Consider the following 15,583-nt stretch of genomic DNA (forward strand, 5'->3'; position numbering starts at 1 on the left):
ACCAAAACAAAACTAAGTTCATTAAGTATGCCTCGTTTTGTTAATAACCAATTACCTCAAGCTGTTAAACTTTTAACTTATTGCTTAAATTCAATGGAAATCCTTGATAAAGCTATGACAGTAAAGAATACTTATCACGGTTTGATTTTTCAAAACAAAATTAGTGCTTTTTACTTTAGATGATGATGCTTTTGATTTTTGATATAAGTGAATCATAAACTATTAATCAAGTAAAGAATAGTTACCAGGATTTGAATTTGCAAAACAAAATTAGTCCTTGTCACTTTAGATGAAGATGCGTTTGGTTTTTTGATAAAGGTGGATCCTAAATTAGTTATAAAAATGAAGACGATTAATAAGAAAAGAAATGCTTTTAGAGCAGAGTGAGATGCTAGGTATCATTTGTAGTCCTAAAATGAGTAAAAATTTATTGAAACTTATCAAAAAGACTTTAGCTTCCAAAGAACAGGTGAAATAATTTTAATCAAATTTTCCTCATATATGAAAAGAAAGTCTTGCGAGAAAACGGTAAACTTTCTCAGTAATTGAACACCACAGTCAAATGTATATGGTTAGGCTGTTAGTTGTGGGTCAGCATCAACATACGTTTATTAGTTAAAGATGTGAGAATTAAACTATTTTACTAGCAATTGATTGATTAAACCTTTACTTTATTGTTTTACGGACCCTTACTTTTACAGTAATTTCAGCTAGATATATATTATTTTCTGAAAAAGAAAAAAATGATGCTTGCCTCACAATGCAATAAACCCCTCTGTAGTAGTTAAGGATCATTATCATGCTCATGAATCATATGAATTATAATTCTAAACTATACAAACAGCTAAGATAGTAACTGTTAAGCAGTATGAACTTGACATAACTAATTGTATATGTTTATTGAACTTTAAGGCATTAAATTTTTAGACCTCTCGTGTTTTCTCTTAGCAGGTAAGACATGTTGGTTTTATTGTTAAGTGATGAGCAGAAAGAATTTTTTTTTCATGCGTTGAAAAAGTCTTTTTTGAAGTGAAAGAAAATTACATTCTATGCAAACAATATACATCAAACACTTACGTTTAATGGGCTGCAATAAATGTATAGAAAATCAGAAAAATAGAGTAATGCCCGAGAAATTGAAAGTATAGAGAAGCGTTAACAAAGCATGCTTAACAGACCACTAACATTTATGGCAAAGCATATATCGAAGAAATGGAAGAACAAAATGCATGCAAATAGGAACGTTGTAATTTTAATTAGAAGAAAAAAAAACATGCAACATCAAGATAGCAAGATAGCTGTTTTTTTTACCAGAGAATAGAGACTCCAACTTATCCTACTGTGAATTCTTTCCTTGTTAAATTATCTAGTAGAGCTATCCTACTAAGATAAGCATTAATAAAACGATATGAAAATATGTTTTCAAATCTATTATTAAATTTATTATACAAAACAGATGCAAGTAAAACAGGAAAAAATTGATAAAATAAAAATTTCACAGCTTTTAAAATGTTCACATCTTGCAAAAATTGATCAACACTCGAATTAGTGGTTTCTGAAAATAAAAACGCACGCAGAAATGCAAAAAGAAGTTAGAAATCGTTATATTTTCTTATTATGCAAATATTTATGTAACTGAATCAACTAACTTATGAAAATCATAACACATAATGCAAGAATCAGTTGCCATAAGTCATAGATAGTTTTTTTTAAAGAAGTACTTAAAAATTGCCAAATAAACTTATAAATAAATTGATTTTAGTTTGATAAAAAAATTAAAGAAAAATACTCAAGTGTTGAAACACCACAACCATTGCCATTAATCTGAATTTCAAACATGTATATTTTTCTGTGGATGCACAGTTTGATTGCTATTAGACACTACATAAATGTTTATGATTGAGATAGGATCCAGGTTTATAGAAAAAAACAAAAAACACAAATCAATTATTCCAACAAAAAGGTACATTACATCTCCATATTTCTTTACTTTTTAGTTATGTCTGAAAGGACAAATATTATCGAATTAAGTTTTATTGAACTGGTTAAGCTCTATGAAGATTTATGAATCAATAAATTTCTGTATTTGAAGAATATGATGCATTAGACTACTACAAATTGTATTAAATATAGTTGTATAAATGAACATCTTCATTTTTTAAGTTGCAAGTATGGTTATATTATACTTACAACTTATGCTTACTTATAGTTATATCTACTGTACAGTACTATTATAGTGTTGCATGTTATTATTAATACATACTAAAGGCACCATACTGTTTTATTTTATGTTTCTCTCTCCCATGGTCACTGATTTTGTGTATCTTAACAGTATTTTATGTTGAATAACACAGCTTTTTTTCAAATACAGTAAAAATTCAACCCTTTATCAAAGAAACTGTAATATATAGTTAGGAAATGGCGAGAGGTGTTTAAAAATATCCAAAATAATTGAGTATGTTTATAAAAATGCGTTTGCATACCCTCTTCCACACCACAAAGTTTCGACTTACGCGAGGGGTCTTGGAACGTATCCCTCGCGTTAGTCGAGACTCTACTGTAACTTTACCCATTGGCATTGGAAGTTACATTAAGATATTAATGGTTAAGCACAAAGCTTATAGTTGAAATTAAAAGCGTACAGCTAGAGCAGTAGAATACAGTTCTTTAGGACTCTAAATATTTTCCTATGTTAGTTAAAGTAAATGCCAAAAGTAAAGCAAAGTAAAGCATATTTCCTTCCAAATGTGTTTAAGAAGTATAATTAAAAGAAAAAGAATGAGTGTGAGGCAATTTCATACATATTTTTATTATAGCTTTATTTTATATTGTTATGAGCACAGAAGTGAAGATCGCTTATCTTAGGCAAATCTTCAAGAACTTACTGATTTAATGGTCCCAATAGGCAAAGCAAAGGATTTAAGGTACTTCTTCTGATCTTCTGATATTATATCTGCTCCCAGTTCTCTTCTGAATGCATGACTGTCAGTTAACAGTTTCCGTGTTTCTTCAAGCTCTTTGTGCTCTTTATCAAATAACCGCTTCAGATGATCGACGTGCAACACCAAAACTTCAAAGGCACGACTAACCCGCTCTTCCTACATCATAAATGAAAGGAATGGAAATTATCCATATAAAAATGGTTCAAAGTTAAATTAAATGCAGTTAGCATTGTTTTAAAGCATAATAAAAATGATTATACTGTTTATTAACACTTCTGTTTTGACTCAACTTTTTTTCTAGAATATATTATGACAAATGTTTTCATTGAAAAACATTTTAAAGCAGGATATCAACGATTTATGTCAATTTTTATTTAAAAGTACCAAAATACAGGAATCAATTGTTTAAGCATTTAAAAAAATTATGAAAACTTGTTATTTTTTCAGGTTAACCAGAACAAAATCTCTTAAACATTTTGATCTTTCAAGATCAAAAATTAATTCCCTTCTTTATGGATTAGTTTCACAGGATAAGTAGACAAATGAAGAAGTCATAAACAATTTCATTCACTTTAAAACATTGTTCTTTACTAATTAGTTTTCCAAAATAGTACAATAATTTACTGTTTTAAAAAGAATCACCTTTAAAATTAAAGTGTGACACAATTGCTGCACATTTTATGAAGAAGCAACATATTGTGTGCTTCTTTAAAAACAATGCATGCTCAACCATTTGCTCATAGATTCTGGATGCAAATTTTATGTAATTTGTCACTTTTGATTTCAGTTCTGCCTGCAATTACACATTGTCATTCCTCTAAACATTTAAGCTGAAAGTTTTTACAATTTTTAATGCACATCAATTTCTTTCATTTCTTCTCAGGCTTCTCAAATAAATAAATTAATTAACAAGTTATCTACAGATTTCTATTTCTCTTCTAACGTTAGTAGGCATCAGGGTAGAGTTTAAATATGAATTAAAATAAAGAAAACTTATAAACGGATTTTATTTTGAAAACCAAGAAAAAATTAAGGTTATTAGCATAAAATTTAGCCTTTTCTATAAAATGAGTAACTAGTCTAATAATTTAATAATAGTTAAAATGAAATTAAAAAATACAGTAATAAATGAAATAAGCAAATTGAATGTAGGATGAGTACAAATATTTACTATTTTTTAAAATAACTGCAAATTTTGCTGGATGCAAAAGTATTTAATAAAAACAATTTTATCTCCAAAATATATCAGCATTTTTCAGTTCGAAAAATGTTAGATAGGGTACGTTTGAATAGAGTGCTCGTTTAATCTAGACTCAATACTGACTAACTAGGAGTGCTCTAAGAGCTTACCGGTTGGCCGATTGTACATGAAAACGTTCAATGAACACTTACCACGCTAATCACTGGAGTCGTAAAACTTCCTGAAATCTACCACCCGGGTTACCTGGTTGCTACATTTAAACATATCTTACGAGAAGTAATTTCTGAAAAAATACATGAGGCACTGAGAAGAAAAGGGGTGTAAGTGGAATTTTTGAAGTTTCCAGTAAGCGCGTTTTCAGTTCAGATCCTAAGTAGGCTTTCAATTGATTTTTTTCCTAACTCATGCTGTATATTAGCACCCATCAGAGCTACTAGTACCATCTATTGCCGAAAAACGGAGGAGAGGTTTTGCTACCATTTGGACTAATTATCTCTAGATTTTTAACTTTGGCACTTTCCACCCATTTGTTTCTCACTGCTTTATCAGGTTCATTTCATTAAAACATTCCAATAGATTAATTTATAATACTAGAACTGGTATGTCAAAAAAATAATGAGGATTGAAAAAGTAAGAAGTGTGAGTGCTAATTGCTTCATTCTACAAAGTTTGCCGCACATTTTACGGTGCAAATTGAAAGAAAATATCATGAGGCATGAAAATATCATAAGGCATTTAAATTGATTATCATGCAATGAGGAATCTTTAATCTCATCATTTCGCAAAGTATTAAAATACCTCAGCAAATGATCTTGGAAAAATAAATTATTAAACGGGAGATTTTCTAAAAAAAAAACTGGTGGCCTCCATCAAAATCGGGAAAGTTTTCAACTCTGAAATATATGTATTTACCTGTTGCACAGATCCATATATCTCAGCGCGTCCTGATAATCTTGAAGTAGCTTGCTGTGCAATATCCAGATGATTCTGTATCTTTGAAATGAGATCTCGAATATCAGAACCAACAGCTTTAAGGTTAAGAGTCTGGAAAAGAGCAATGAACTTATCAGTTGGTTAAAGATGTTAAACATGATAATGAATTTATGAAGTAGGCAACATGCAACCAAAAACAAAAATCGAAATCAGAAACGTAACATGAAGAAGTGTACAGATATCATTATAAACACAATAAAACAAAGAAAGAGCTATTCATATTCACAACGCATAGAAATTTTTTTATTCAATTACTTGGCAGTGAATTTATGAATAAGTTTTGAATAAGGGGTCAGCAAAGTAAAAGAGAAAGCATAAAATCCCACCTATACAACTTTGATCCTGCCTGTCAAGTTAAACTTTCTTAGTTTAATTAACTTTTGCATTTTTTCTTTTCTTTTCTTTTTTCTTTTTTAGTTTCATATTCTAAACTTTTAATCCTTCGTGTACTTTGTTGAATTTCTTATAATAAACGTATTTTTCCTGCCGGAAGAACGACTTGAATTTGCCGCCCACCTGAGGTTGCCGCTCGGAACAAGAACCCCGGCTTGCCCACCCCCCTAGATCCGGCAGTGGCTATATACAAGAGCACCCATACGGGGGGGGGGGGAACAAGTGGGGACTCAAGCGCCCCCCCCCCATTTATATTTTAGAATTTCCTTGCGTTAACTAATTTTTCTTTGCAAAAATGTAAAAACATTTCTTCTTCAGCCGTTAATGAATAAGTTATTAAAAATGTCAAATTTTAATAACTCTAATCTGCACTGAAATCAGTTTCCACGGGGAAAATATCCTGCTAAACCATGAGGAAAATATTTGAGCCCCCCCCTTGACAATTTTGCATATGGGCGCCCTTGGCCATACCGAATGGGTGGGAGGGGACAGTGGCAGGGCCGTCCGAAGAGCTAGCGCGCCCCCCCCCCCTATACACACAGAACAATTAAATTAGTTATAACATCAGTGCATCATACGCATGAACGCGTACATGCATTTTCTATACATTAATAAACAAAGAAATCAGAGGGCTATGCATAATACAAACTAAAACACAAACAATGAATCTTTTTCTAATATTTGTAAAACATTAATACTCCAAAAACTTTTCTTAAAATGGAAATGTTAAAAATTCAAATATTTATCTAGTGAAATGTTATCCCACGAGATAAAAAACAAACAATTAAAACTGAAATAGTTACTCATATTGATCGAGCTAAGAACACGAATAAATAATTTGCTGATTATAAATAGAAAATGTATTTATCGAAGTAAATTACATCATAATTAAATTTCGATCTGGAATCATCCAATGATTCTTTCCAAGAGTTTTTTGTGGTTTTACTTGCGTCAACTTAATACCAGTTTTCATATGCCAAAAAGAAAAATGCTATTCTTTTGATGAAATATTTGTAAAGGTTAGGGGAATGCCCCCGAATACTCAACAACATCAAAAATCGTTCAAAATTGCTGTGTTTTGAACAACAGCAAAACCGTGACTTATTTGGTTATTTTTCGCTGATAGCGGTGAACAAGTCTTTAAAACTTTTGAAAGAAGAAATTTTGGTGCATAAACTTTCAAAAAGGGAAGGGAAGAGGGACTGTCTCCCGTGAAAAATACCGGTTGATCACAAGCCCTGGATGTACCTCCCAAATAGCATATTTTTTGATATTGGGATTGGGTTCTTATGATGTGAGTAGCAAAGTAACAAAACAAACAAAAAAAAAAAAAAAAAAACATACGTTTAGGTGCTCTCTCATTGCTTGAAACTCATTTTCCACATTCTTCTCTGCCATATCTCTTTGTCTTTTATGAAGATCAATTCTTTTATTCAACGTAGTACGGTCAGTTTTAAACGCCAGCGATAAGGCCACGAATTTGCTCTGAAACAAAGTTAAACAAATCAGATCAATTAGTTTGCTAATTAATTTTCATTAAAATTTAAAGCAGTAAGCGAAATCTTTAATTCTATTAAAAATGCAGTAGACGAAAACAATGGTCCTAAACCCATGAGCAATTCCACTGGGGAATGACATCTTTAAAGCAAAACTTAAGTATTTTGCAACATTCAACGCAAAATATATGTTATACAGAGCTCTTGCACTGAATTATTGCATTTTTCACCCGAGTTGAATGGTGTAGTTAAATTCTCAAAATACATTTTGGATGTGATCAAAGTGAAAAACCAACGTAAATAAAGCACAAATTCTGAAGAAAAGTTGCGCTTTATTTTTTTAGCAGTCAGTTCTCTCGCGACTTTTGGTTGCGTTGGTGAACTTCTTGCACTGATGAAGAGATTCCATTGTAGCCTTGAAATAGCAACGTGCTGTATTTTCTTCAGAATTTGTGCTTTATTTACGTTGGTTTTTCACTTTAATCATATTGTACCACAAAAGCTTATAGATAATTTTTTACATTTTGGATAATTCTAGACTTTTAAAAACGTGGTAAACTGTGAGATAAGAAAGAAAGCAGCATGTTAGTAAGTTAATATGTACTTCACAATTTTTTAAAAATCATCCGAAACTAATTTTGGAAATTCAACTATAGCATGAAATTCTGCTAAAAAATCCTAATCCAGGGGAAAACTTCTGTGTAATGTTTACACTGAAATTCCATTGCAACGAACACCAATTCAACGAAATTCTCGTTTTAACGAAAAAAAATTTCGGTCCTGATTTAATTTCCATTACATTGCTTGAACTCCGTTCCAGCAAAATTCCTGTTACAGCGAACGAAGTTTGCGGTCCCCGAATTTGTTGTAACAGAATTTCACTGTATTTTGCATTAGGTGTTACAAAGTGTACTTATTAGTTTGCTTTAGAAATGTCGGTCAGTTACCCGTAGAATAAAGGTAACATTTAAAAGTTTTCCCAAAAAATACACATAGGGGAAACTAGGGAGACTCTTGACCCAATTTTTGTTTTTTTATTTCCATTTTTTTTTGTAGAATTGTTAGATTGAAATAAAAAATATACATAGATAGTTTTCCATTTTGCGCATTATTATGGCTAAAAATAACAGCATAATTCTAAGTAGAAATGATACAAAAAATTATATTCATCACGTCTGCAAATGGGTCGAGTGTCCCTAGAGCTAGAGATCCTATATACGGAGAGATTGGACAACGGCGCGCCGATCTTCGCCATGTTTAGTCCAAGTGTTGTCAGCTCGAAACGCTTCACCTTGTGAATTTTTAGCTTTTCCACGGAATATAGGACATAAAATCTTTAAAGAACAGACTGATTTTTCTTCTCCTCGTATTTTCATTAAATGGAGTGAGCGCCAAGTCTGTCAATCCGGCGCCAATCGTTTTGTATCGTTATAGCGCTTACAAAGAATTCTTTTTTCTCAAACACTTGTTCATAAAGATGGAAAACAAACAGATATTTGTGATCTGCACATTGCATTTCATAATATCATAACTAACTTCCATTTTTTTCGATACAGTGTACAGTGATATTTGGGGCAGAAGATTCATTACGGTCAACGGGAAGCGAGCATCTTTGGACATAAGATGGCCGTCGTTCCGAAGTTGTCCAATCTCTCCGTATTTAGGATCTCTACCTAGAGCTAGGGAGACTTGACGCAACACCTAGGGAAACATAACCACCCGCATGTATGTAAGAGGACTCATAAGATAATGAAATCAAAAACGCAGGTTTGATGGTGTTTTTTGCTTTAATAAGTGATATCTGAAGTGAATGAACTAATGTTCACTCTTTAGGTGAAGTGTTACAGATGCTTTTAAAATTAATCTTATTGCGCATCAGCAGAAAAGCAGAAGTCTAATTCAAAATTTTACTAGCTGTGACCTAAACAATATTTTAGTTATTTTATTAAGAAACAAATCATGGGATTAAAGATCATTAGTATTTTAATTATTTGTCAAATAAAAACAATTTATTAGACCAAAATATTTTAGTTATTCTTTAATTAAAAAAAAGATTCCCCCTTAATATTTACAATATTAAAGTTATTGCTTAAATAAAAGCAAATCATTAAGGTCTAAATCACAATATTTTAGCTATTCATAAACAAAAATTCATTGAAAAAACGTCAAATTATTCTTTGGGTCAAGTTTCCCAGTTAGCTTGGGTCAAAGCTCCCTAAGATAGCTTTTTCTTGTTTACCTTAAATTTTTTGCAACTCAGATCAATAAAATCAAATCATTAGGCCTAAATCACAATATTCTATCTATTCAAAAATAAAATTTCATTGAAAAAACATCAAAGTAAACAAAACCATCAAATTCGTCTTTGGGTCAAGTAGTTAGCTTGATATCAAAGCTTCTTAGCTTCCTTTTGTTTACATTACATTTTTAGCAACTTAGATTAAAGTTATATAAAATAACTGTATATCAATAGATATCTAGAAAAGTGACTAAAATATGTATACTTTTTAAGTACATTCCCCTCAAAACTGGAGGAGAAAATCTAAAAAATTCCAAAATATTCAAAATTTACTTTTTAGGTGCAGTATCATTTAACACTGAATTTCTTGAAAAACACTGATAATTCTGAAATGGCTTAGCCTAAAATGGCAAAACGCTATTGTGTGACTGGTCAACTAATAATATGATCAAAGTTTCCTTAACTATTCTTTTCATAGAAAAAATCCTCATGGGTCGAATCTTCCTATGGGTCAAATCTCCCTAACTTCCCCTACTAGGGTGCTGCTCCTCCCTTTGCTCACCAACTCCCGTACAATCTTTAAGACTCTGGACATTCTTTTTCAAGGCATTGAGCTAGGTAGAAATTAAGATAGCAAGAAATTGCGATTAAAAAAAAAAAAGTATTTTGGTAGACACTGAATAGATAAACTATTGTACATTAAAATCTTACCTCTAATTCTTGTTCATCAAACCCTTCAACACTAAAAGGGAAAAAATAGCAAATTAATGAAGCATTTCAGAATTTAGATAACACTTTCCAGTCTGAGCTTAAAGACAGGCCCCGTTTAACTGAAGGTACAATTTCCAATTCGGTGGGCCATGTTTGCAAATGAACTGAGAGTAATTCATTTGAGCCGACAGTAGACAGTACAATGAAAATGAAGCTGTATTTTTGAGCTTGGAGATTTTTCCGCTTGCCCATGCTCGGTGTATGAAGAATTGCGTTGTAAAAGACGCGTAACTTATTGAATATCAAGGAACACCCAATTGATTTTGATTTATACCTTTCTGAAACTTATTATGCTTTTAATAAAGCTATTAAAAGTTACTACTTTCTGAAGCACACGTCTACAGGAATTGCTCAGAAGGGAAAATGTTAAGTATTGGTACACAATTTATTGATTAGGAATCGCTTTGTGGCTCATTTCTTTATATCTTACTAGTGATAGGAAATATAGATGGTTACAAATAGTATTTCAAAATATTAAATCATTACTTTTACGGATAAGTAAGATGAAACAGAAAACTCTTAATGCACTACAACATGAAGTTTCCACGAAGAATAAAAATGTTCGACAGTTTTTGACATAAATTTGGAAACAGAGAAAGACAGTGATTTCATTAAGACTACCAATCAATATATGAAGCGTGTCGCTGAAAAAGTAGGCAGTATATCCGTTTTGTTTCGCAAATGCTTGTTTTTTTTTTTTTTTTTTTTTTTCAGATATTGCTGGGCCAACAACTTGAGATAGTCAAAGAATTTCAAAAGGGCCCCCTGAATGATTGAAAGGTTTAAACAAAACAAAAAAAAAATTTACATTTCATATCTTTCCTAAAAGATTAATAATTCTCAAAACATGTGATGTCTTTCTGTTGAATTGAATGCATTCTATTATATCAACGTTGTAAAGTTCGGTATAAAGCATTTTTGTCCGGATTTCGCTACTTATTATGACATTGAAGATTTTCTTAACATTTTGCTCTTGAAAGTAATGCTGTTAATTCATTTCTTTCTGTTAATATCTAGGTCTTTAAAGCATAAGCTAAAATAGATTGTATAAATATTTCGTAAAGTAATATTTCTTTTTTTTTTCGACATAACTTGAAATTTTTAGGGCAAAACGACGCCAGCTTATGAGAAAAAATTGATAAATAAAACAATGGAACATAAAAGAATTCAATCTGTGACGTGACATCCAAATGCAGGTTCATAGAAATAGGCCTACACAATGCTTTTAAAATAAACTGCAAGAGAAACAAGGATAAGCGATTCGTACGAAACCAATGTAACATTATATGGCGTGGCTCTGATAAATTGAGCAATAACATTAACAACGTTTACCTCTTTTTCGACAGCTCAGTGAAAACAGAACGTGATGGCACGGATTTGAGTAGGAATACAAATATACTACAAAAGTAACTCTCATCTCAACTCAGCGTCAATTACCTTTCCCTATTACCCCAAAATGATGTAAACTTTGTCAAGGTTATTATCAGAGACACACTATGGAACAATTGAATGTAGTTTAAATATTGGTGATTTCTCTTTAACCTTGAAGTATCTGCGCGACCTCGCTGACGTCACTACGTAAAGTCAAACGTGAAGTAAATTCACCCATCAGTTAGGGTATGTTCGGAAGTAAGGAACGATTGCACCGGGGGCACCGCAAGCAAACCGGTGACGTCACCTACCAGAGTTAATTGCACGGTCGCTCTCTGACGGTTGACCCAGTTGCAGCCGCTCGCACCGCCGTCTGGATGTGGTTAGCGAGATCACGTGGTATGTATTGACCAATCCTGTCGTATTTCAAGTTTTGATCGTTACTCACGTGATTCTCCCTTAACGGAAGTTACGCTTTGATTGGAGCGTCATTTGCTGCTTTACTAGAACTACCGCGCTGTAAATACGAGCGTCAGGAAACCCTAGCTGTTCTACCGGGCTCACCTGAAAAATACTAGTGACGTTGTAACCGCATCCGGACTAACCATACGGTGTAGCTGGTGGATTGTTTCCGAACGCAGCCTTAGTTCATAGCAATCAATATCATGTTAGCGTGAGTAGACGTGTTGAGTTAGACTGAGTTTAAATCTGTATTGTAGTGGTACAACATTCATGATCGCCGTACTTATGGAAGAAGATTCCGATACAAGCAAAACCATTGTTCGTTGCTTTGACTTTTAACCAGTTTAATGAAATTGCACTTGTGGGGATTACTCAGCAAAAGAAGAGGAGCTTATACTGAAGTTTTCCAAGTAATGTACAAAAAGCTCTTTGATATTTCTAATATAACAGTAAAACTAGATGCAGTACCTTTTTTAAGGCCTTAATTAATTTAATGCAAAATCCAGGACAGTGTTTTTGATTACCGAGTAAAACAATCAGAGTAGATGTGAAGTGATTTTTGTGTATATCTTACAGTTAAAGTTCAACTATTTCTTAGAATAACTATGTATTTCATGAAGTTACTACACAAGTCAATTAAAGTATATGATAGTTGAAAAATTATGTTTGTCTTGTTATTCTATGAAACAACTAGTTGTTATCAAATAACTGATTCTCTGTTATCGTGAAAATAAATCAATATTAAAGTTATTATATAAATTAATTCATCATAAATAGCAAAAGTCTCGATATACACGTGTAATGAAAATAATAAGAAGTATGCAACTTACGATAGAGGACTATCCTTGTGCACTCCGAGCTTAGCTAAAAACGTGTTGGGCAAACTAGGAAAAGCGATATCTGTAAATGGCGCAACTGACGATTCCAAGTTGAACGTAGCATCAGACGGTTCACATTCAAAACTTCCCTTCGCAGATTCTGTTTCTGAGTTTTCCATCAGCTCTGGCATTAATGTTTTCAACTTGTTGGTGTCTTTTTTCTTTTGGGAAGTCTTGAGAAAAGGAATAGGATACAAGTTATGAACTTGAATGTTACATGCTTTTAATTTTTTACATGAAGGTTTAAAACATTAGAGTGAGAAACGAAAATTAAAGGATGTACACTATTGTTGTTTTCGAAAGAGATTTCAGTTCGATTCCATGCTAAAAGGAAAGGTAAGATGTAAGACAATAACGAATAGCATTTATGTATTAGTTTATTTAGCATCAACGTGTACGCTAAAGGTTTCGCATGTTTTTTACGTCCAGTTGTTTTTTCTTTTTTTATAATTGAAATTTTCAGCAATGATTTAAGTTCCTGTATTCATTTTCAAAACGAGTGATATCATTCTTTTGACCTTCACTGGTCATTGTTTTTTTCCTGCTCATTGGTTTCCAGAAAAAATACTTTTTTTTTTCTGTATTATACGAAAAATAATTAAATAAGTGCTAATATCAAATTTTTCTTTTATTTGGTTAACTCTCGAATGCTGACCACAAAAAACTTGAGTCATTGCTGACTTTTGATCTGCTAGATACATGATACAAATTCCATAAAATATCTTCTTCTTACACTAGTATTTTGGGAAAATGTGTCAAACAACTTGGAACGAAACTCCTTTTACATTTTTATAAAAGTAAACTTAGAGAATGACAACTAAAATTCAATAGAATAAAATAAGTAGGTGTGTACTGGCACACTTGAAAATGGATCATGTATTTAAAGGGTACGTGGTCAACATTCGAATGTTAAGCATTTATGACGAGTGTGCAGACCCAATATAAAAAATTTCGTATTTCTGTTCATTTTTTGCACTAAAAAGTCGCTTTCAATAAATTTGTAATGCTATAAATAATTTTTATTTTTCAACTCCTTACATCGGTTTATTCGGTAGTGTTTTTTCTTTGAAATTATTCTGAGAGTCATATGAAATGCTACGTGCAAAGGCGGTTAAGTTAGTTTGTCTATTTAAGTAAGTTTACGAAGGGTGGAATGTGTACTGTTGTCTTTCCTTAGATGTGCATTTCCATTGTTGTCTATCCCTGAGTAAGCATTTCCATTGTATCTTTTCCCTGAGTAAGCTTTTTTATTGTGACTTGTCCCTGAGTAAGCATTTCTATTACGGCTTGTACCTGAGTAAGCAATTCCGTTGTGGCTTGTCTCTGAGTAAGCATTTCCATTAGTGACCAATCCCTGGTTGTTTATATTCATTGTGGTTTATCCCTATGCAAGTGTGCAAAAAACTTTTGTCTTTATGAATGCCGGTCTCACGACTATCATTCAATATGGCTACTTTTTAGCCAGAACGCAAGCTTTTGAAAAGACATTTTATTCCAACTCAAAACAAAAATTTTGTTTAGGTATCAATGTATTATTCCAAAGGCTTCTAAAAGAAACATACATCACTTAATTGGGAAGAACTTTGGACTGACTCGGGATTTGACTTTTCTCTCTGCATTTCGGGTTTAATACTTTGATATCCTTCAGGTTCCTAAAAATTGAAAAAGAAAAAAAAAATCATTTATTCAGTTGATACCATAGTGTTTTTCTGGTTCTTTAATTTCAACATGTAATTTACGAATGTAGTAAATATTATTACTCATAAAACAAGCATGAAATTTGAAAAAGTTATATCTTTCTAATTTATGATCTCTTATTAGATTATTCACCATTCTCTAGAGCGGGGTTTGAAGCTTTAATTATGTCACCTCTAAAAAAGAAACAAACTGTTTTCAAACGTTTATGTATCGAAAAATAATGTGTTGCTTGCAATAAATAATGTTCTAATGGAAACCGAACATTCCTCAATCTGTGTTTTAGATTGTTCTAACAGTTAAGAGCTGGACAACCATTCCTATTTTTAACTCAGAATAAGAATAAATAAGAAAATAAATAAACCTCCTCTTATAAGGTAAGAACAATGATGATGTTAGGTTGGTGTTAGTTTAAAAAAAAACATAATTCAGAATGAAACAAAATGGCGGATGCGAAAGTTGCTTCATAAAAGGTTTACAAGTCAATTGTTAATTTGAATGAACTAGTTTAGTTAATAAAATCCTTTTGGAGTTAATTGCTAAGTAATATAAAGTTATTTGATGAGCAACATTTTGTTACTGTTTATTTTTAAGCTATTCCGTCAACCTTTTTCTCTATTTAGCGGGTAGTAACCTACAAACGTGGTTTTAGCTGTTGGACGGAACCCTGAAGACAGTTCTGTTTTCTGATCCAGAGTAGAAGTTTGGCAACCTTGATTAGTACCGAAAGTGGTTTTGATTAGAAATGGGATCTTGGAGGACTTTGTGTCTACTGCAGATTTAACGTGTACTAGACCACCAATCACCATTACCGAATACGTAGGGTTTTCGACCAGCTTTCATCGAACCCGCGACTCTACAGTAACGACTCAAACACATTTCCAATAAGTCCCCTGTGTAATAAATTAAGTCATCTTATGTTTCATATTTCAAGTTATTGGTTACCGCTGAAAAAGGTTTAAAACAGATTTGCGACCAAGTTTTGCCAGCACGAAATCTTCTAGGGTAAGTTTCCAGTTAAATATTCATCACATTCAGCTATGTAATTAACTAGAATTGGTCTCTGTCGTAAGATTAACAAAAGAGTTAGTGTGATCCGAGGGAGAATACATCTTGCTTTCTTTCAATTTCGGATTCAAGTT

At 32.2% G+C, this 15,583-nt stretch overlaps 1 protein-coding gene across 1 annotated transcript in view; it reads right to left on the minus strand.

Moving 5' to 3' along the window:
• LOC129231153 (uncharacterized) overlaps nt 1-15,583 on the minus strand; it is a 102,108-nt gene that overhangs the window by 14,687 nt on the left and 71,838 nt on the right. The window contains exons 17-20 of the mRNA XM_054865401.1: nt 9,976-9,998; nt 6,874-7,014; nt 5,056-5,187; nt 2,886-3,098 (exon numbers count right to left, since the gene is read on the minus strand). Of these exons, the coding sequence (XP_054721376.1) occupies nt 2,886-3,098; nt 5,056-5,187; nt 6,874-7,014; nt 9,976-9,998 (509 nt within the window). The remainder of the gene's footprint in view (nt 1-2,885; nt 3,099-5,055; nt 5,188-6,873; nt 7,015-9,975; nt 9,999-15,583) is intronic.

The sequence above is a fragment of the Uloborus diversus genome, chromosome 10 (genome assembly GCF_026930045.1).
Source record: "Uloborus diversus isolate 005 chromosome 10, Udiv.v.3.1, whole genome shotgun sequence".
In the NCBI taxonomy this organism is placed as follows: domain Eukaryota; kingdom Metazoa; phylum Arthropoda; class Arachnida; order Araneae; family Uloboridae; genus Uloborus; species Uloborus diversus.